Here is a 23,322-nt window from a genome sequence, read left to right on the forward strand (position 1 = left end):
GAATTTCTACTACTTCCCCAGCATAGGCCCCTGGCTATTCTTCCTGTTTTAGATATTTTGGATGATGTGTACGCAGAAGCCAGTCTTAATCCAGACTCATTACCTCCAGCCCCTGTTAAACCAGACAGATATTACCGGGTTCCTGATACTCACCAGTTCCTTTATAAAAGCCATACTGCAGACCCAGAAACAATTTCACAGGGTCCCAAGGGGATTAAGGCCTCTACTGCTAAAAACCCTTTGCCTTCAGCGAGAGATTCTAGAGCATTAGAAAGGTGGGGAGAAAAGGTGTATACATCAGCCACTTTAACCATGAGGGCATTAAACTGTCAATTTCATGTGTTAAAATACCAACAGTTCTTGCTATCTCGGCTGAAAGGCAAAATGGCACAAACAGAACAACCAGACTTGAAAGAGTTGCAGGATTTGTTGGATGGAGCAGAATAAGTGGGGAAACATACCTTGCAGTGTGGATGTCCTTCATGGATGCATCTGCAGTCATAACAAACGGGTTGTCCTGTCGTCAGGCAGCCCTTCGGTCGGCCGGATTCCAAAGTCTGGGTCCGGCTTCGGCTGATGTCGCACTTCACCCGACGTCATCTCTGCTGTTCTTCGGGTATAAAGGCATCAGCCGACGCCATTTTCCTCAGTCTTTCTTGCCGCGTGGCGCCCGAAGCAGAAGCTGTTCGCAAGTGCCGGTCGGTCAGATCCAGAGATTACTACTACTGAATACTACTTCGAAGACTTCTAAAAAGCTAAGTACCCCGTTGGGGACTCTTTCTTGCCTCAGCCGATGTCAGAAAAAGTCAGTAACTGTTTAACTTGTGGGAAACAAATACCTCATAAAGATTTCCACTCTTACTGTCTGCCTTGCTTAGGCCCAGACCACGACGTAGCAGCCTGTTCGGCCTGTGCTTCCTTCAACCGACGAACGCTTAGGCGTCGGTCGGAGTTTGCTGAACAGTTTTTCGGCTCAGATTTTGCGTACATTATGCCGTCGGATCCTCCGACTACCCAAATTGTTAAAAAACGCAAAGAAAAAGACCGACACTCGCGGTCTGCGGTTTCGGCCGAAACCACGGTTAAGCAAGCCGCGAGTGTCTCGGTTTCGGCCGAAACCAAGAAAACCGGTCAATCTTCAGCCGAATCCATGACTACTACTGAGGCTCCTGCTACCTTAGTCGAATCGGCCTCAGAAATTTTGCCTACAACTGTGGTTCCTAGTGATTTATCAGACACCATCCCTTTGGATGTCTCTACCCCAGCACGTGGTGCTGCTAGGCCTCCTGCAGCCATGTCTATTAAGGCCTTTGCCAGGGCTAAAGCAGCCAAATCTGTTAAATCAGTGCCTGTTAAGCCCCCCTCACACAGGCCCTCTTCAAGTTCACAAATGCTTACTCTGGCAGAAGATTTAATTTCCTTAATTAGGGGATCCCAATCTCACCCAGACAGGGCCTCTCAGCCCCCAGAAAAGAGACCTAGAGCAGAGCCCCCCGAGCCAGTGTCCTCTGATGATTCTGCGGATGACTCAGACATTACAGACCAGCCAGAGGCTCCTTTTTCTACTTATGAAGATTCCGATGCTGAAGAATCCATTCCAGCTGCCTCTCCACCAGAGGAATTTTCCTTTGGGGAAACCTTACATGCCATGAGAGAACAATTCCAATGGCAGGGACAAGATTTCTCAGATTCAAGGAAAAGGCTTAGGACTTTTCTGCACTTACCACAACATAGGCCCTTAGCTATACCTCCTGTACTGCCTGTTGTGGATGATGCATTTAATGATGTTTGCACTGCTCCTGATTCTTTACCTCCAGCCCCTGCTAAACCAGATAGATTTTACAGGGTGCCAGACACTCATCACCACCTATACAAGGCCCCACTTGCAGATCCGAAACTATATCCCAGGAGCCTAAGGCAGTAGCCTCGACCACAGCAAAAAACCCTATTCCTTCTGAAAGGGAATCCAGGTCATTAGAGATGGGGAAAAAGTTTACACCTCTGCTACTCTCTCAGCTAGAGCTTTAAACTGTCAGTTTCATATGATCCAATACCAAGAGTTTATGCTTGATCAGTTAACTAAAAACTGTCCTCTGATGAATCCTTAGATAAGAAATATGTATTAGAAATGATGAATAACATCCAACAGGTTAGTAACCATTCCTTAAAATGTGGCTATGATGCACTGGAGGCTTCATTTAGATCAGCCATGACTGGCACAGTGATAAGAAGGCATGCATGGTTGAAAGAACAGGTCTTACCGGATCATGTTAAAGCAAAGCTGTTAGATGCTCCTATGGATAAGGCCAGTCTATTTGGTACACTTGCCCAGCAAGTAATGAAGAAAATGGAAGAAAAGGCAAAATCTGTACAAACAGTTAAAGATTTCTTACAGGTTCAGCCCCCAAGGTTTAGCAGGAACTGGCCTGCCAAAAATTGGTCCTTTCCAGACTCCACAAAATCCCAAAGGGGCAGGAATAGACGCTCTAGAGGCAGAAATCAATCCAGAGGAGGTGCCTACAGAGGACGACAGTGGCAAGGCAATAACCGAGGCACAGACACAACCACTGCAACAGGACAATCACAGTGACTTGGCTCTGACACCGCCTACCAGGGAGCAAATAGCAGCACCTTTAGGCAAAAAGTTAGCCTTATTTTCGAAAAATTGGCACTATATCACAAAAGACAAGTGGATTTTGCAAACCATAGACCAAGGCTACCGGTTCCACTTCCACACCTTACCAGTAAAAAGAGGAATGCCAAACCTACCTCCGAATCAAAAAATAGAAGCTCTACAGCAGATAGCGAAATTAACAAGGATGAGAGCTGTGGAAAGAGTACCAATAACAGAACAGGGCAAAGGATTCTACTCCAGACTCTTCCTAGTACCAAGAAAAGAGAAAAGTTGGAGACCTATTCTCGACCTGTCCGTCTTAAACACATACATCATTGTCCCAAAATTCAAAATGCTGACCCTACAGCAACTTCTTCCCATGCTGGGCAAGGAGTGTTGGCTGGTAACTCTAGATCTCAAGGAGGCATACCTGCACGTCCCCATTCGACCAAATTGCAGAAGATACCTCAGATTTCTTGCAGGATCAGAGCATTATCAATTCTCAGCATTGCCCTTTGGCTTATCTACTGCCCAGAGTATTCACAAAATGCCTGGCATCAGTAATCGCTCACTGCAGACTACAGGGAATCCAAATTTATCCATACCTGGACGACTGCCTGTTACAAGCGGACAACAAAAGCAAGCTGACAACAGATTTACAAAGGGTCATTTACTTGCTACAAGCCCTGGAATACACAGTCAATTTACAAAAGTCAAGGCTGATACCATCCCAAACAAGAACATTCTTGGGCGCGGAATTGGACACAGTAAAACAAATGGCATTCCTAACTGCAGAAAAACAAAAGAACTCCCTCTTTACTTCTTGGCATTAACAAAGCAGAACAAACTAACAGCAAGAAAAGTTCTGCAGGCCTTGGGCTTCATGGCATCATGCATAATCTTGGTCCCACATGCCAGACTGCATATGAGAAAGCTACAGTGGTACCTAAAGAATTTATGGTCTCAGCACAGGCACAGCTTAGAAACAGAAATCCCACTAATCCCATGCCTAAAACAGGAGTTCCTATGGTGGGCTCAAGCATGCCAGTCAAACCCAGGCTTACCCTTCCACAACTTTCGAGCAAGCCAAACCATCACAACGGACGCCTCAGACCTAGGATGGGGGGTGCACATGCTGGACAAATGCATACAAGGATTGTGGACTCAAGACCATCTGCACCTGCACATAAACCAAAAAGAAATGCTGGCAGTAAAACTGGCAATCCAAAAATTCAGACCATTCCTCAAAGAAGGCCATTTGATGATAAGGACAGACAACACCACAGTCATGTGGCACATCAACAAACAGGGAGGCACTCATTCATACCCCCTATGCAGAATGACTTTGGACCTTTGGAATCTGGCTCTCAGCTACAACATCCAGTTACAGGCAATATTTGTGCGGAAAAGAGAACACCCTAGCAGACATGTTAAGCAGAACCACCTCGGATGCTCACGAATGGATGCTACACCGGACATCTTCAAGGCCATCACAAAGAAATGGGGAATGCCACAAATAGATCTATTCGCATCCCCACTCAATCACCAGCTCAAAAATTCTGCACAAGGACATTCCACCCACTTGCATGGAAGGTGGACTCTCTATCCTTCAGCTGGAAAGGCCTGACAGCATATGCATTTCCACCTCTTCCCTTGATGCACAAGGTACTACTGAAAATCAAAGAGGAACGTCCAAGGATAATCCTGATAGCTCCGAATTGGCCAAGACAACACTGGTACCCATTGCTGAGGAGCATGTCTCGGGAGAGAATGTGGTCAATACCCCTGATGCCTTTGATGTTAACTCAGAACAACTACAACATCATGCATCCAAACCTAAAAACCTTGCAACTGACCGCCTGGAACATCACATAGCAGCAACTAACCCAGACCTTTCCCAAAGGGTTAAAGACATTATCCTTGAAGCCCGCAGACCTTCAACAAGAAGGAACTATGCAGGAAAATGGAAAAGGTTTGTCATTTGGAGTACTAAAAGAGGAAAAGATGTGTCGAACATAGATATTGCTAACATTCTGGAGTACTTGGCAGAGCTTCTACATACAGGCCTGTCCTATTCCTCCATCAAGATACATGCATCAGCTATTTCAGCAGAATACAGCTTCGATCCACCTGTCTTTTCGCATCCTCTACTCAGGTAGTTCCTCAGAGGAATCAAGAATGTAAAACCTCCTAGGAAACCACCATTACCAGCATGGGACTTGAACTTTGTGCTAGAAAAGTTGACACTCCCTCCGTTTGAACCAGCAGCAACAGCAGATCTGCAACACCTGTCATGGAAAACTGCTTTCCTACTGGCAATTACCTCAGCAAGGAGGGTTTCGGAACTACAGGCCTTAATGGCAGTGCAACCCTTCCTAATCTTCCATCAAGATAGGGTGTCCATGAGAACTAATCCTACATTTATGCCTAAGGTGGTATCCAGAGTGTCTTTAAACCAGGCAATCCACCTACCTACCTTCTTTCCCAATCCACAGAACAGGGGGGAAAGACTGCTGCATACCTTGGATGTACATAGGCAGTTACGCTACTACCTGGACAGAACCAAAAGTAACAGAAAAACTGACCAGCTTTTAGTAGCCTATGCAACAGGAAGGGAAGGAAAAGCAATTTCCAAACAGACAATCTCCAAATGGATAGGAAATTGCATAAGATTCTGTTACTCCTACCATGGAAAACCAATTCCACAGAACATAAGACCTCATTCTACAAGGGCTACAGCCACTACCACAGCTTTCTTACGAGGAGTGGCAACCAAGGACATTATTGAGGCGGCTACTTGGACCTCTGTGCATACATTTGCCAAGCATTATAATTCACCTCTATACTCTAGATCCCGAGCAGGGTTTGCCACTGCTGTACTGCAAGGGATGCTAACTACATCATAATTTTTCTTCCTCCACCCCTAGTTTGGCTATGGTATTCTACCCATTTGTTATGACTGCAGATGCATCCATGAAGGACATAGTACAGTTTTGTACCTACCATAAATGTAGATGTCCGAACTGGATAGCATCTGCAGTCAGGATTACCCACCCTCCTTCCCCTCTGTGGTACTCCTAGGGTATTTACCCTCCTAATAGCTAGCTGGGGGGGGAGTCTCTTATGGTGTATTTGTTTGTATATATGTACATACATGCTTATTTTTTGTGTTTACCTTCTACTTTTTTGGAAACATTGGCATTTATCCAAAATTTAGCCTTCCAAGAGGGCAACTGGCATCTGGGGCAAGAAATACTGAAGAAAATGGCGTCGGCTGATGCCTTTATACCCGAAGACCAGCAGAGATGACGTCGGGTGAAGTGCGACATCAGCCGAAGCCGGACCCAGACTTTGGAATCCGGCCGACCGAAGGGCTGCCTGACGACAGGACAACCCGTTTGTTATGACTGCAGATGCTATCCAGTTCGGACATCTACATTTATGGTAGGTACAAAACTGTACTTTTTGATGCGTTAGAGGCCTCATGCAAAGCTGCTGTCACGGGGTCTGTCATACGTAGACATGCTTGGCTCAAAGAGCAAACCTTACCAGATCATGTCAAAGCAAAGTTATTAGATGCACCACTACAAAAAGATGTATTGTTCGGTGTTAAAGCTGAGGAGGTACTAAAGAAAATGGAGGAAAAAGCGAAATCTATGCAAACAGTTAAAGATTTCTTGCAGGTACAGCCTCCACGCTTCAGCAGAAACTGGCCTTCAAAAAATTGGTCCTTTCCAGCCATGGACAGACCCCAAAGAGGCAGATACAGACACCCAAGGGGTAGAGGACAACCTCAAGGATCTTACAGAGCTAGACAGTGGCAAACACCAGCCCCCAGAGGTGGAGAAGACAGACCACAGTCATTTAGAAAACAGATGCAATGACTTTCCCCTATACCTGCCAAGCAAAGATATAATGGCAGCACCTTTGGGCGGAAAACTGGCCTTATTTTAAAAAAACTGGCACATTGTTACACAGGGCAAATGGATTCTGGATATTATAGACAGAGGCTACAGGTTCCACTTTCACACCCTTCCAAAAATGAGAGGCATGCCAAACCTGCCACAAAATCAATGGGCAGAGGCACAAAGGCAAATTTCCACTCTCATGGATATGAAAGCAATTCAGAAGGTACCTGCAAAAGAACAAGGTCAACGTTTTTTTTCAAGACTATTTCTGGTACCAAGGAAGGACAGAGATTGGAGACCCATCTTAGACCTATCTATTCTAAACACATATCTAGAGGTACCAAAATTCAAGATGCTCACATTACAGCAGCTTCTTCCCATGCTGGGCAAGGAGTCTTGGCTGGTAACGTTGGACCTCAAGGAGGCATACCTGCATGTCCCTATCAGACAAGATTGCAGAAGATACCTCAGATTTCTTGCAGGTTCAACCCATTACCAATTCTCTGCATTGCCCTTTGGCTTATCTACTGCGCCCAGAGTATTCACGAAATGCCTGGCGTCAGTAATTGCCTTCTGCAGGCAATGAGGAATCCAAATCTACCCATATCTGGACGACTGCCTGATCCAAGCAGACAGAAAGGACCTTCTATTGCAACATCTGGCATTTGTAATAAAACTGTTAAACTGCCTGGGGTACACAGTGAACAAAAAGAAATCAAAACTAATACCTTCTCAACAGATAATTTTCCTGGGTGCCAGCTTAAATACAACAACCCAGATGGCCTACCTCACGCCAGACAAACAAGAACAACTGTTTCAATACTACAACAAAATGGCAACTTTAACCAGGCTAACTGCAAGGAAAATCCTGCAGTCTCTGGGGTTCATGGCATCTTGCATCCTACTAATACCATTTGCAAAGCTGCATATGAGGAAACTACAATGGTACCTAAAAAACTTGTGGTCTCAGCACAGCCACAGCTTGGAAACAATTATACCCCTCATTCCATGCCTTCAAAAGGAATTTTTGTGGTGGGCTCAAGCATGCCAAAGAAACACTGTTCTTCCTTTCTGTTTACCACAAGCAGCTCAAATCATCACAACAGACACCTCAGACTACGCCTGGGGAGCACACATGGCAGGTCAGTGTTTTCAGGGAAAATGGTCCCAAAAAGAGATGCACCTACACATCAACCAAAAGGAGATGCTAGCTGTGCAAAATGCTCTTATGACCTTCAAAGACCTACTGCATCCAGGCCAGCTATTAATAAGGACAGACAACACCACAGTCATGTGGTACATAAACAAACAGGGGGGAACGCATTCATACCCACTGTGCAGGCAAGCCATGACCCTGTGGAACACAGCACTGGAATTACAAATTCAACTACAGGCACGATTCCTGCCAGGGAAGGAAAACACAGTGGCAGACAACTTAAGCAGAAATATGACAGACCCACACGAATGGAAGTTGCATCCTCAAGTCTTCTCAAAGATAACTTGGGCATGGGGACAGCCAGACATAGATCTGTTTGCTACCCACAGAAATTACCAGTTGGAAAAATTCTGCTCAAGGATTTATCATCCACAGGCCTGGAAAGTGGACGCACTCTCTTTCAATTGGACAGCATTGACAGTCTATGCCTTCCCGCCTCTACCTCTACTGGCCAAAGTCCTATTAAAAACCAGAGCAGAGAGGCCACAAATTATTCTCATTGCTCCAGACTGGCCACGACAGCACTGGTATCCTCTCCTAAAGAGCCTGTCACACTCACCACCATGGATCCTTCCTCAAGTTCCTCTTCTGTTGTCCCAGCACAACTACAAGACCCGTCACAGCCAGCTCAGAACTCTAAATCTAGCTGCATGGAGAATACCTTAATTTACCAACAAACTCTCCTCTCCAAGGAGGTACAGGATGTCATCTTGGAGGCCAGGAGACCCTCTACTAGAAAAGCCTACTCCGCCAAATGGAAACGATTTTGTTCCTGGAATCAAGCAAAGGGTCAGAATCCTTGGGTAATAAATATACCTCAGATTTTACAGTACCTAACTGAGATGTTAAACAGTGGCCTCTCCTTCTCTTCCATCAAGATCCACGCTTCAGCCATTTCAGCACAATACAATATGGATCCTCCTTTATTCTCACATCCTCCATTAAGGCAGTTCCTCAGAGGGGCAAAAAATATAAAACCCCCAACGGAAACCACCAGCTCCAGCTTGGGACCTCAACTACGTATTGGAGAAGCTGACACTGCCTCCTTTTGAGCCAGCTTCTTCAGCAGAGCTACAATACTTGTCATGGAAAACAGCCTTCCTTCTGGCTATTACCTCAGCACGCAGGGTTTCGGAGCTACAGGCCCTCATGGCTGTGCAACCATTCATCATTTTCCATCAGGACAGGGTTTCCTTACGAACCAACCCTACCTTCATGCCAAAGGTAGTATCCAGTGTGGCTTTGAATCAGACTATTCATTTACCTACCTTTTATCCAAATCCACAGAACAAAGGGGAGAGGCTACTACATTCCTTGGACATTTACAGACAACGTCGTTATTACTTGGACAGAACAAAGTCATTCAGAAAATCTGAGCAGCTCTTTGTGTCCTATGCTACAGGTGTTCAAGGAAAGGCTATTTCCAAACAGACTATTTCAAAATGGATAGCCCACTGCATATGCTTTTGTTATTCATTTCATGGAAAATCAGTGCCTGTATACATCAGATCCCACTCCACCAGGGCTACAGCTACCTCAGCAGCTTTCCTCAGGGGGTTCCCTACCAAGGACATTTTGGAAGCAGTTACTTGGAGTTCAGTGCACACTTTCTCCAAGCACTACCACCTTCCACTATACTCAAAATCTAGAGCGGGCTTTGCCACAGCAGTCCTGCAGGGCATTCTAGCCCCTCCTAATTCCACTTAGTACCAGCCACCCTTACTTAGCTTTGGGATTCTACCCAAGTGTGATGACTGCAGTTGTATGCACGATGAACATAGTACAGTTTTGTACCTACCATAAATGTAGATGTTTGAGTACGCATACTGCTGCAGTTCAGGTTACCCTCCCTCCATCCCCTCTTAGGACAAGGGCATATGACAAACACCTTTAACATGCAACCTATTTGGGGTATGTGCTTGCAACTACTGTTTTGATTTATCTACTTATGTATGTTTGCATGACATCATGTTTTGCCTTCTTTTCTGGGGGCACCTGACATCTGGAGCAAGAAAAACTGAAGAAAATGGCGTCGGCTGCCTCTTTTATACCCCTGCCGCACTGACGTCATTGAAGAAGCGACGACAACCGAGGCCGGACCAAGACTTTGGAATTTGGCCGATGGTAGGTACAAAACTGTACTTTCTGCAGGGCCTCATAGCCGCTCCTAATGCTGTTTAGCTCCAGCCTCCCATCCATAGCTTTGGGACTCTACCCAAATGTAATGACTGCAACAGTGAAACTCGAAGAACATAGTACAGTTGTGTACACTTACCATAAATGTAGATGTTCAAGTGTATTCACTGTTGCAGTCCAGGTAACCCACCCGCCATCCCCCTTTTCTTCTGATGGAACCTATGTGGTGTATTTGCTTGTAGATGAGGGTAAAGTTTATATTGGTGCATGTATTTATATGTATATAAATTTTGGCTACCCTTTTAGGGGGCACCTGACATCTGGGGCAAGAAAAACTAAATAAAATGGCGTCGGCCGCATCTTTTATACCCCTGATGACCTGACGTCAGGGAAGGGGCAACATCAGCTGATGCAGGACCCAGGACTTTGGAATTCAGGCCAACTGAGGGCAACCTGCCAGCAGGATTACCCAAATGTGTAATGACTGCAACAGTGAATACACTTGAACATCTACATTTGTGGTAAGTGTACACAACTGTACTTTCTCTGCACTGCCCTTTGGCTTATCTATTGCGCCCGGGGTATTCACAAAGTGCCTAGCTCTATTCATTGCTTTTTGCAGGCAAAAAATATTCAGATATAGCCATACCTGGATGATTGTCTAATTCAGGCAGAAAGCCAGGACATACTATTGAATCATCTGGCATTTGTAAAGAAACTGCTGACTTCTCTGGGGTACACCATAAACGAAAAGAATTCACATCTTGTACCCTGCCAGCAAATTGTATTCTTGAGAGCAAGCTTGAATACAACTTCCCAGATGGCTTACCTCACGCCAGAGAAACAAGTTAATTTGACAGCCTACTACAAACAACTGGCCACAAAGACCCAGCTATCTGTAAGGAAAATACTGCAAGCCCTGGGGTTCGTGGTCTCCTGCATTCTACTAATTCCATATGCAAGACTGCATATGAGGAAACTACAATGGTTTCTAAAAAGCCTATGGTGTCAACATCCTCATGATCTAGAATCAATGATTCCTATCATACCTTGTCTACAGATGCAGTTCCTTTGGTGGGCAGAGGCCTGCCACCAAAACAAGGGACTGCCATTCACTCTACCCCCTACCGCCCAACCCCTAACAACAGACGCATCAGACTATGCATGGGGGGGGGGGCTCACTTGGCAAGGAAGTGCATTCAGGTCAAAGGGAACCCAAGTCAAATGCTCCTGCATATCAATCAAAAAGAAATGTTAGCTGTACAGAATGCTCTGACAGCCTTCAAGGACCACATTCTTCCAGGACAATTATTGGTAAAGATGGACAACACTACTGTTTTGTGGTACATAAACAAGCAGGGAGGAACCCTCTCATACTTCTCTGCAGACTAGCTATGATTCTGTGCAGTACAGCCTTGAGCTACCAAGTGCACCTACAGGCTCAATTCCTCCTAGGAAAGCTAAATACACTGGCAGTGACCTAAGCAGAAATCTCATGGACCCACACGAGTGGAAACTGGAACCAAAGATATTCAACGTTGGGAAACAAATGGGGGAGCCCAGAGATAGACCTGTTTGCCTCCCCCCAGAACTACCAGTTGGACAAATTCTGTACAAGGACTCCCAACAAACAAGCTTGGAAAGTGGATGCCTTGTCCTTCATCTGGAAAATCCTATCAGTTTATGCCTTTCCCCCTCTCCAAGTTACTACTAAAGATCAAAAAAGATCAAACGGGACAAACCAAGGACAATACTGATTGCACCAGACTGGCCACGCCAACACTGGTACCCCCTCTTGCGCAGTGTGTCACTGCTGGCACCATGGCACCTGCCTCAGACTCCTAACCTGCTGTCCCAGCAGGAGGGCCAGATTCTGCACCCACAGCTTCAAACCTTGAACCTGGCAGCCTGGCTAATTACCTGATCTCTCCGCTACCATCCCTCAGTAAACAAGTGATGGATGTCATTCTGGGGGAAAGGAGGCCTAGTACTAGAAAATCCTATGCTGAAAAATGGAAAAGATTCTTTTCCTGGAGCCAAACTCAGGGGATGGGCAGAACAGCACCCAGTTTACCTCAGATTCTTCAATACTTAACTGAGATGCTTCACAAGAGCCTTTCCTTTTCCTCCATCAAAATTCATGCCTTAGCCATTTCAGCTCATTACAATACAGAACCACCCCTCTTCTCTAATCCACTGTTGAAGCAGTTCCTCAGAGAGTTCAAAAACTTAGGACCACCCAGGAGAGCCCCTACTCCAGCCTGGGACCTCAACTTTGTATTGGAAAAACTCACTTTACCTCCCTTTGAGCCAGCTGCAAATGCAGAGTTGAAATTCCTTTCTTGGAAAACCGCCTTCCTTCTAGCCATCCCTTCAGCAAGAAGAGTGTATGAATTACAGGCCCTCATAGCAGTGGAGCCTTTCACAATCTTTCATGCGTACAGAGTGTCCCTCAGGACCAATCCCTCCTTCATGCCCAAGGTGGTATCCAGTGTGGCCCGTAATCGGTCCATTCATTTGCAGCCTTCTTTTCTAATCCACAAAACAAGGGGGAATGAATTCTGCACTCAGTGGATGTGCACAGACAACTTAGTTTTTACTTGGACAGGACTAAACCTCTCAGGAAATCTGAAGAGCTGCTGGTTGCATTGCTGCAGGGGCAGAGAGGAAGACCATTTCTAAGTAAACCATTTCTAAGTGGATAGGCCACAGCATTAATTTCTGCTATAAGCACCATGGAAAACCTGCCCCACAGGGGATTAGACCACATTCAACCAGGGCTGTATCTACCTCTACAGCCTTTCTCAGAGGTGTTTCTACCAGGGACATCCTAGAAGTTACTACCTTCTGTTCATACCTTCACCAAGCAATACCACTTGCCACTTTTTTCTAAATCCAGAGCTGGTTTTGCCACTGCAGTCCCTTCTAGCTGGTCCTAATGCTATCTAATCACATCCTCCCATACTTAGCTTTGGAAATCTACCCAGATGTGATGACTGCAACAGTGAAACACGAAGAACATAGTATAGCTGTGTACACTTACCATAAATGTAGATGTTTGAGTGTATTCACTGTTGCAGTCCCTCTATTCTTGTTTACTATGCTTAAAGCTTTTTGGTGTATTTGCTTTTTTGTTGGTGTAACCTTGTATATAATTGTTTCCCATTATGGGGGCACCTGACATCCAGGGCAAGAAAAACTGATTTAATATTGTCGGCTGCATGCTTTATACCCCTGACTACCTGACGTCATTGAAGATGAGAGTGCAACCAACGCAGGAAGAAGACTTTGATAATCAGGCTGACTGAGGGCTACTGCAAGCAGATAAGCCAAATGTGATGATTACAACAGTGAATACACGCAAACATCTACATTTATGGTAAGTATACACAACTGTACTTGAGAGAGATGATTGCAATTAGGGATACAGATAATATGCAAGAGTGGTATTGGGAGCAAATAACTAGAGAAGAAATGGTAATAGAATGGGAAGATGCCACAAACATATTTGGACTGCAGGGTAGAGATTGCTTTCCCTATCAAAGATTGATATGAGAGTATAGGGAAAGAAAGAAATAGGGGAGTCTTAAATGAAAAACCAGTACTGGTAGACTTTTTAGTAGAATCCACAACAGAGGTTGGCATTAAGAAAGGAATAGTAGGGCAAATAAAATATTGCATAATAACTTTAAGAATCAGTCAGAGGAGGTGAGAAAGGATTGGGATGAGACACTGGATAAGCAATCCACAAAGAAACAATGGGGGATATATGTTTGTCTCCCAACTATGCAACAAAGTCTGGCAGATTTAGGAAATTTGATTGGAAGTGTTTAAGTAGACTCCAAAAAATGTTTCTGCAGATAGACAACAAATGGTGTGATGGGGAAGAAAGAGATAACTGGGAACATGTTTTTTGAGAGTGTAATGAGTTGGCAAACTGTAAAGATTACTGCAGACTGCTCAGTCAGAGATGGAGTAAATTGGTGTAATTAAGGAAATTTATTTGAACTATGATACAGAAGTGGAATTGCCTAGACATAGTAAGGTCTTGCTGAGTCTAAGTATGGTGGCTGCCAAAAAAGCAATTACTAGAAAATGGAAATCAAAAGGTAGGCGCAAATCCCATAGTAAGACCAATGCATGCAGAGGAGGAACAAGGTTTAAAAGAAGGCATGATTTCAATGAGCTGTGTAATGTTTGACAAAGATTGGATATATTATATGTGATGTATAATGTCTGCAGCTACAGTTGTGTTGGCATGGTATGTAATGTATAATGTTTGCAACTGAAACTGTCAGTATGGTTTATTTTCATTTGTATAAATGTAAGATTTGCCTGTATGTTGTGTGATAATTTAATTAAAAAAATAATCTGTTAGGTCAATGTGGACAAACTCTACAGAAACAAGTCTTCTGAATAATTTCATATGAAAGAGAACTGTTACTAATGCAGGTATTGTTGTCTGAAGACATTGTTTACTTTATCTAGAAATGTATTGCCTGCTGCATTTGAAGACTATATGACTGGTATTGCTTTAAAATTATGTGATGATAACGTTCCCATAAAATGTATTGAACTATCAGCTCTGCAAAATGGAATGACTGCAAAAAGAAACCTCACAGCAATAAAGATTCAACTAAATGCAGACGTGGGAAGAAATATATTGGGAATTGTTATGGCTAGGGTCGATAGCCTAGTACCAACCTATGAACCTATTCCACAGTCCAGTCTTGTTGAGGAGACAGCATGACAGTAACATGCCATGCCTTAATGACTTGCATTTTGTCTTTAGGATTACATTTTAAATAGAAATTCCACCTGCTTGAATGTGTAGTAACTCAAGTGGATGTAAAAAAAAATCCCATGGCACACTAAATAAAAAAAAAAAAAAAAGAGTAGGGGAAGTACCCCAGTGCCATAGCCAAATTTCCCCTAGTAGTATAATTTCCATCACTGTTATCCCCTGAAAAAAATCCAGTAGCCTACTGAGACTAAACTGGTCAGTAAATGATAAGTAAGAGCTTGAAGATGAGGTTGTTTTTGAACTTCTCCCTAAATAATGCAAACCAAACTGAACTGAGAAATATCATCCCCTTCATAGTTACTGGAGGCTGCAAGAATGTATCAAAGTACAACATGTTTAGATTGGATTGCACAATCTAGGCCTGTCAGTTCAATGAATAAAGCCCAAAAATTAAAAACATAGATTGTTCAGAAACCCACAAATCATACAAAAATTAAAAATACTACTGCAAAGTGCATAAACCTGGTTATGATAAAAATAATGGTGACATTATTTGTATTTCAACTTTGTTTCATGCAAACTGTAGCCACAGTAAAGTAATTTTGACTTGCTTCACACACATTACATTAGTCCTGCTAAGTGGCAATAATGACCAAACAAGAGCAGTTGGCCGTTTTCATGTACAAACTGTTCCCATACTCTGTAATTATAACGACTTTATGTGCAATAATAAAATAAAAAAGCAAAATAATCACTCATTGTATTGCAGATTACATTTTACACAAACGATTGTTTGACAAGTCCCAGAGCAAAGTACTCTTTCTGCACAGTTGTCCACTGTGCATATTGCCAGAAATTAACACACAAAATAACTTCATTTGTTATACTGTTATGCTGCTGTTTTGGAGCATGATTTTCCCTTTTCCATGTAATATTTGAGTGCTTTCCGCTCTTTATCATGGGATAACAAGGAGCAAAATCCTGCAAATTGATTAGTCAGGTGTACTAACCTTTTCCATATGGCCGTGTGCCTGTTTTGAATAGAGAACTGCAGGTCACATGTTTATTTTTTTCTTTACTTAAGAATGTAGTGTCCTGTGGCATTCTTCTTCAAAGCAGTCACATCTGTGATGCTGTACTCCTGTACTGGTTGTAGGTCTAAGTTTACTGCCCAGATGTTTTTATATATTTTGCCACTGGTTTGACTAGAAGGATTTGGAAATAAAAGTATGTATACAAGTAAAGAATAACTGTGAAGCTGTTACTTTGCATACTGTTTCAGTTAAAATGTGTTCATTGTTTGTGTTTTAGCAGCCATATGTTATATTTGATTGCTTTTGATTTGCTTTATGGTAAAATTTCCAGCTAATCATTATGATATATGACAGCATTTGGATAGAGTTGTTTAATACTAAGTTAAATGAGTTTAATTTAACAAATAAAGGAGGCATCAAGAATTATATGTAACATCTTTCTCAAGGTAATTTTTGCACTATGTTTTATTGAGTTATGATTATGAGATATAAACAGCCTATACCCTGCTGATGTAAATGGTTCCCATTTCTTCACATGCATAGTGTGTGATTCTTAGCTACAAACGCAAATAAAATTCTTAAAGATTACCACAGAAAAGATTCCACTCGTTCCTCATTGGATTTTACCATGTTAAAAACTTGAATACCTTCACTCATAATTGAACTGCGAAAAATAGTATTTGTCTTCAGATTGAGCAGCTGCTAAACCTTTTTTTTTTTTTTTTTTTGTAGATTCGTTCAGACAATGAACACATGAATATCATGTACAACATAACTGGCCCAGGAGTTGGTGAATACTTTTCTGTCAATGAACGCGATGGAGGGCTAAATATTCTTAAAATAGTGGACCGTGAGCAATATGCCGAATTTTCTGTGAGACCATATTTTACAAATGTGTTAGTTTGTTTTACCGATAATTTAGAACTAGTGCTGTTGTCTAGAATAATGGTGCATTATGCTTTTAATCGTTCCTAACCTGACGGCTGTGTGTGTGTGTGTATATATATATATATATATATATATATATATATATATATATATATATAAAACAATGGGAGACAACATCAATAGTGATGCGCCATATTTGACCTTAAACTGCCTCACTTATCCATGGTACAGAGATTTCAGTGTAGACAATGTCTGTTTTTGCCTGCATACTAATGGTCCACAGTTTGAAACTAGGTAAGAGAAAGATTTTCTGTTTTAATGGTATCAGTAAATAGGTAAGTTGCATGCCTTGCTCCTAAGAAGACAAGGCTGTGGGTTCTATCCCCACATAAGGTGGTTTGAGTTGTTGTACAGTACAAAAACTTGTGTGTTGGTGTCTGCACACATTCTGCTTTCTAGTGGTGCATTCCTTTTAACAGCTGTTAAACTGAGATCCCATCTGTTGCTTAGTTAATGCAGTGATGCTTGTTCTGCTAAGGAATATTGCATCAGTTTAGAACCACTATCTACAAAACGGAAAATTACTAGTTGTATATCAGTCAGTTACATTTCTGTAGACGCTCAGCTAATAAAACTGCCAGCATGCTTTTACTTATCTGTCAGTATCTGAGCATACTTTTCTCTTGGGTGCCTAGAGTTACACATATCATGTGTTGAAGCAATTTTTTCAAATACTAAATACATTCCTGCTTTATTATTTATGAGACAGATCCTTGGATAGCTGCTTGGTTGGGTTTTCATTTTTTTAGCAATTAGAATTTGATTTTTTTCTTGCAAATTTCCACATTCAGAAACTCAGTGGATATAAAAAGTGTACACACACATTAAAATCCCAAGTTTTTGTAATATAAAAAAAAACGAGACCACAATAATAATTTCAAAACGTTTCCCACCTTTAATGTGACCTATAACCTGTACAATTCAATTGAAAAACAAATCCTAGGGGAATAAATATAAAAAATGAAAAACATGCAACAAGCTGGTTGCATAAGTGTGCACATCCTTAAACTAATACTTTCTTGAAGGACTTTATGATTTAATTACAGCATTTGGGATTCTTGGGTGCACACCTGCCATCAATAGGGTTGCCAGGTTTCTTTGCGGCTAAAACCGAACTAAAGTCACGCCCCTCGCATCACACATAACTCCACCCATTCCCACCCCCTCTCCCGCCCATGCCCCACCTATTTTGTGACATCACAGTGACATCAGCTGATGGGACCACCCACTTTGATGACTTAAGCCGTACTTAAAGGGGAGAAAAGAACATAGGCGGCACTAATTGCACTGCTAGGCTGCTGCAGATGTAAGTACCAGTATTGATGAAAAGTGTCAATATGGTGCATTTTTCTCCAGTTATTTATTTTCTATGTTCCTAAACCTAATTATGGATGATCCATGGAGATAAAAGGTCAAGAGCTAGCAGCCTGTGCACATGGTGGTAAATCTGATTAAAAAATTCCAAAAAAAATGCAAGCAGTTATCTTTGCTATTAAAAAATTGTAAGTTTTGATTTACTCCATAAAATCGTTTAAGTCAATAACATCACTTTACTGCTCATTCAGAAATGATGATCTTAACATTCCCTTGCATTTTGAAAGTTCTGTCAAATACTGTTTGTACTGGGGCGTGGGACAGGTACTCAGTTGTTAAGATGCAACATATTTTCCGTTTCGTACTTCGGATTAGGAAGTTTCAGTCCTTGGCTGCGCCTGTATTGGGTGGGGGTCAATTGAGCTAAGTGTTACTGCCCCTAGTGTGATATTTCAGATGCTAGTACTTAAGATCTTGTACTGGGTCCGACTGACCTCCCACTCTTTTTCTTTACATGTCACATATGCAAAAAATGGGATAAAGGGGTTGTGGATGAATGGATTTCTAACAGGTGACTTATGTTTTATGTTACTTTCAAAGTATACGTCATAATCTCAGAAAAGCACACATACTTTAAAGAGTTTCATTAATGTTTTTCTATATCATGTCAAAGTTGCGGGTTAAAACAGGTAACTTCCTACAACAATGCGCTCTAATACAAGTTTACGAAGATGCAGACTGGACCGCCGCTATGCAGTTGTAAAATGGCAATAAGACTGAATGAAAGATGACTCAAGCCTCTAGATCTAAGAAAGATGCACGTAGGAAAAGAAATCACATGCAGCTAGCACACTTGCCATTTTCTGAACATGGCAAAGAGGTAGTTTTATTTTTCAATGTGGTCCCTTGCGACAGAATCAAGTAAAAGCAAAACAATGTTGGGTAACTGCAAGTGCCCAAAAAGCAAGATGCACAATTTGTTTCATGGAATACGGTTCAACATAGTAGATGAGGATAATACAAATCAGGGCGTGTTAATTGCTAGCAGTATTACACTGCATGGTGAAGTTCTAAAATCAGTCTGAGTGTACTACAATGCAACACTGGGCAATGTTGGCAGAGTGCTTAAGCATTTTAAATCTTGCTATAAGATTTCTTTTGTCACTGCTTGGTAGTTGGTAGGATAATGATAGCTAAAAAAATACCGTTTTCCCACGGTGGAGTACTGCCTTCCAGTGATATCTCTACAATCCGTATAGCAGAAAATAAAATTTGTCCATTTGTATTACATCACTGCCACTTAAGTTAATGTATGTACTGTCTAAACTATGTAGCTACCAGGAATACTGAAGTTAAAAGCATTTCATTGTTGTGTAGTAGCTAGTAGTGTATCGTACCGCTCCCGTTCGAGCTGGATACATTTACTTTCTCCTCTCCTCTGGTGGCACAAAAAAAAAACGGACTTCATGGTTTTGATGAAATTTTTTAACTGGACAATTTGTCTGAAAACCGGACAGTTCGGTCAAAAACTGGACAGCTGGCAACCCTAGCCATCAATTAGAGACTTTGATTAATCCCAAATAAAATTCAGCTGTCCTAGTAGGATTTTCCTGACATTTACTCAGTTGCCTGCTACAGCGAAAGCCATGGTTCATAGAGAGCTTACAAAGCCTTAAAGGAATCTCATTGTTGAAAGGTATTAGTCAGGAGAAGGGTACAAAAAAATTTCCACAGCATTGGATGCACCATGGAACACAGTGAAGACAGTCATCAAAAAGTGGAGAAAATATGGGACAACAGTGACATTGCAAAGAACTGGACGTCCCTCAAATACTGATGAAAAGACTAGACAAAAACTGGTTGCGGAGGCTGCCAAGAGACCTGCAGCACACTGAAGGAGCTGCAGAAATTTCTGGCAAGTACTGGTTGTGTACTGCATGTAGTGACAATCTCCCATATTCTGCATATATTTGGCCTTTGGGGTAGGGTTGCAAGACGGAAGCCTTTTCCTATACAGAAAAACATCCAGGCCTGGCTAAAATTTGCAAAACGATACATCAGGTCTCCCAAAAGCATGTGGGAAAATGTGTTATGGTCTGAGTCCGATGTTGAATTTTTTGGCCACAATTCCACAAGGTACATTTGGAGTAAAAACAACATTTTGCATCACCAAAAGAGCACCATCCCCGTGATGAAGCATGGTGGTGGCAGTATCATAGTTTGGGGTTGCTTTTCTTAAGCTGAAACTGGGGCTTTAGTCAAGGTGAAGGGAATTATGAACCGTTCCAAATACCAGTCACTTTTGGCCCAAAACCTTCAGGCATCTGTTAGAAAGCTGAAGATGAAGATGAATTTCACCTTTCAACACGACATTGACCCCAAGCATACATCCACATATTTTCACCAGAGAAAATTTAAGTTTTGGAATGTCCCAGCCAGAGTCCAGACCTCAATCCAATAGAAAATCTGTGGGGTGACTTGAAGAGGGCTGTGCACAAGCAATGACCTCACAATCCTACAGATTTGGAGTACTTTTGCAAGGAAGAGTGAGCAAATATTGCCAAGTCTAGATGTGCCATGCTGATAGACTCCTACCCAAGAAAACTGAATGCTGTAATTAAATCAAAAGGTGCTTCAACACAGTATTAGTTTGAGTGTGCGCACTTATCCAACCAGTTTATTGCAGGTTTTTTATTTTTTCCCCTAACAGATTTGTTTGTTTTTCAACCGAATTATACAGGGTTATATGTTGTATTAAAAGTGGGAAAAGTTTTGAAATCATTTATTGTGGTCTCATTTTTTTATATCACAAAAACCTGGCATTTTAATAGGAGTGTGTACATTTTTTATATCCACTGTATATTGACCTGACTGATGAATGCTTTAAAGTCATCCCTTAAATCCACCAGTTGACAACCTTACTGCTAGTGAGCAACCTTATGCTAAGTAAGAAATTAAAAAGATAGATTTTACACCACATTATTAAATAGACAATGTAAGAAGAAATACCTGTTTGATTTAAAGAGAACTCCAATAACAGTTCCTGATGGAAGGACTGTACAACTACAGGGGAGTGGTGGGAGATAATTCTGAGACTTTATGGAGTGGTCTGTCATAGATCAGCTGACAGGGTAAGAAAATACAGTTGTGTAAAATCTTACCGTTACTGTCGCTGTCCTTGCCTCCACTCCTGCAGTATGGGATTCCCTGCCATGGAAGCCCAACGTCCTGCCAGTCTACTAAAGACTCCTGTTGCTTTAAAGTTATGCTGAACATCACCGAAATGCTCCTTGTGAAGCATAGGGCATAAAGATGATGATGAGGCCTACCAAAGTCAGAACTGATTGCCCCAATAGGAACAAAAGTCCAAGGAACCCAAGAGGTAATCTCTACATCCAAGAAGGAAAAGGACTAGGGGGAAGGAGGAAGGGTACGAATGCTGTAGCACTGAAGGCAAGGACATCTATTGTTATGGTAAGATTTTACACAATTGTACTGTCCTTACATTCACTGCTGCGGTGTTCTTAATATGCGAGAGAGTGCCAAAAATCATGAGGAAACTAGAGAGGGGGAAGGAGTAGAAGAATCCCCTAAAAAGCCAGGAAGAATGGTACTAGCAAACCCAGCCCTAACTCTAGAAATGCCATCCAATGTATGCTTGGTAAAGGTATGCACATAAGTCCAGGTTGCTGCTTCAAGAATAGAATTAGTATCTAAGCCCTGAAAAAAAGGACCAGAAGAAGCCACAGCTCTATTAGAATGAACCTCGACTGAAGAGGGAAGGCTGTTGCCATAAAAAGTCTAACAAAAAGAATAACTTTAGAAATCCAAGAAGAAATAGTTTGCTTGGATAAAGCAAGTTCCAAAGATCTAGGATGAAAAACAAATAACTGATGTTAGCAACACTAAACCCACATATGTGGAGGCCCTTAACAGCAATCTGCCCAAGCAACAAGGACCTCTGAAGCTGAAACGCAAACAAACGCCAGTCACAACCAAAGTGTCACATAGCTCACAACACCACTGTACCACTCAACAACAGCCCCTAAGGCAAGGCAACTTACCCAACACTTTAGTCATAGGTGACTCTGTAGTCAGGCACACTGATGTCCCACTCACCAGACTAAACAAGGAGAAAATTAGTCAGCTGCCTGTCTGGTGCCAGGATCCACCACATAATGCATGCACTCAAGTTACTCCACAACAAGTACAAATATGACTGTGTCATTGTTCATGTTGGAGTGAATAACTTGAGACGTACCTCTGTGGACTACATGAAAAGAGACATGGAAGGGCTCTCGGATCATGTGACCCGGGCAGGTATGACCCTAGCCCTGAGTAGAATCCTGCCTTTGCCCAGAATGATACCACAGTATAAGGACAAAATGATTGACCTCAACAATTGGCTAAGCTTATGGTGTCATTCAAAGGGGATCCAGTATCTGTCTGCCTGGGATGATGTGATCGACAGACCATGATGCTTTGCCAGAAATGGTCTGCACCTGTCGCCCCTGAGATTCAGGTTACTGGGTAAGGCTCTTGCCAACCCTATAGTGCCTTTTTTAGGCAAAGTTCAAAGGACAACACCATCACCGTAACAGGTACAAGCATGCAAAATCTGAAGGTAATGCTACTCAATGCCAGAAGTCTAAACCTCAAAATGCACTCTCTCGAGGCATTCCTAAAAATGGAGAACATAGATATCTGTGCAGTAACTGAGACCAGGTTCAAGGCTCCAGGGAGCACCTCTGCAATACCAGGCTAAAACTCTTACCACACTTTTCGGCCACCAAACCAGGACCAAAACACTAAAGGTGGAGAATGTCCATATTCACCAAGGATATCCACAGCACCTGGCTAGTTGCCCAACACAATGCGTTTGAAATTCTCCAGGTGCAACTAACACTAGGTAAGACTGCAATCCAAATTGTAGCTTGCTACAAATTCCCCACCACACCCCAAGATTCTCACTACACCTTTCTAAACATACTGGAAAATATTAAGATACAACCAAACATCCTAATACTGGGTGATTTCAACTAACTTGACATTAACTGGGAAAACTACTCATGTGCCAACACCTTTGCCCAACGGTTCTTGGAATTCATAAATTCCAATGCCCTGGATCAATTAATTCTTAGTCCCACCCAGGGCTCCAATATCCTAGACCTGGTCATTAACAACATGGGAAATCGATGCTCCATACCTATGGTCACCCCCTTGTTGGTCAGGTCTGACCATAAGCTAATCACCCTTGACATCCATATCCCACCCCCAACCCCAGTAAGGAAACCTCCTTAAAAAACTTCTCCAAAGCCAACTTCATAGAACTCAAGTCAGAAGTGACAACCTTCTTGACACCTATGCAGATGGGAACTGAAATTTGACTGCTGATTCCTGCACTAAGG

The 23,322-nt window shown here is 42.4% G+C and overlaps 1 protein-coding gene across 1 annotated transcript in view; it reads left to right on the forward strand.

Annotated features, from left to right (window-relative positions):
- The window catches only part of LOC122796737 (desmoglein-2-like), a 1,662,953-nt gene that overhangs the window by 700,812 nt on the left and 938,819 nt on the right, over positions 1-23,322 (forward strand). The window contains exon 3 of the mRNA XM_044065446.1: positions 16,385-16,525. Coding sequence (XP_043921381.1) covers positions 16,385-16,525 — 141 coding nt within the window. The remainder of the gene's footprint in view (positions 1-16,384; positions 16,526-23,322) is intronic.

This window comes from Protopterus annectens, chromosome 3.part0 (assembly GCF_019279795.1).
Source record: "Protopterus annectens isolate FY-2018-M chromosome 3.part0, PAN1.0, whole genome shotgun sequence".
In the NCBI taxonomy this organism is placed as follows: Eukaryota; Metazoa; Chordata; order Ceratodontiformes; family Protopteridae; genus Protopterus; species Protopterus annectens.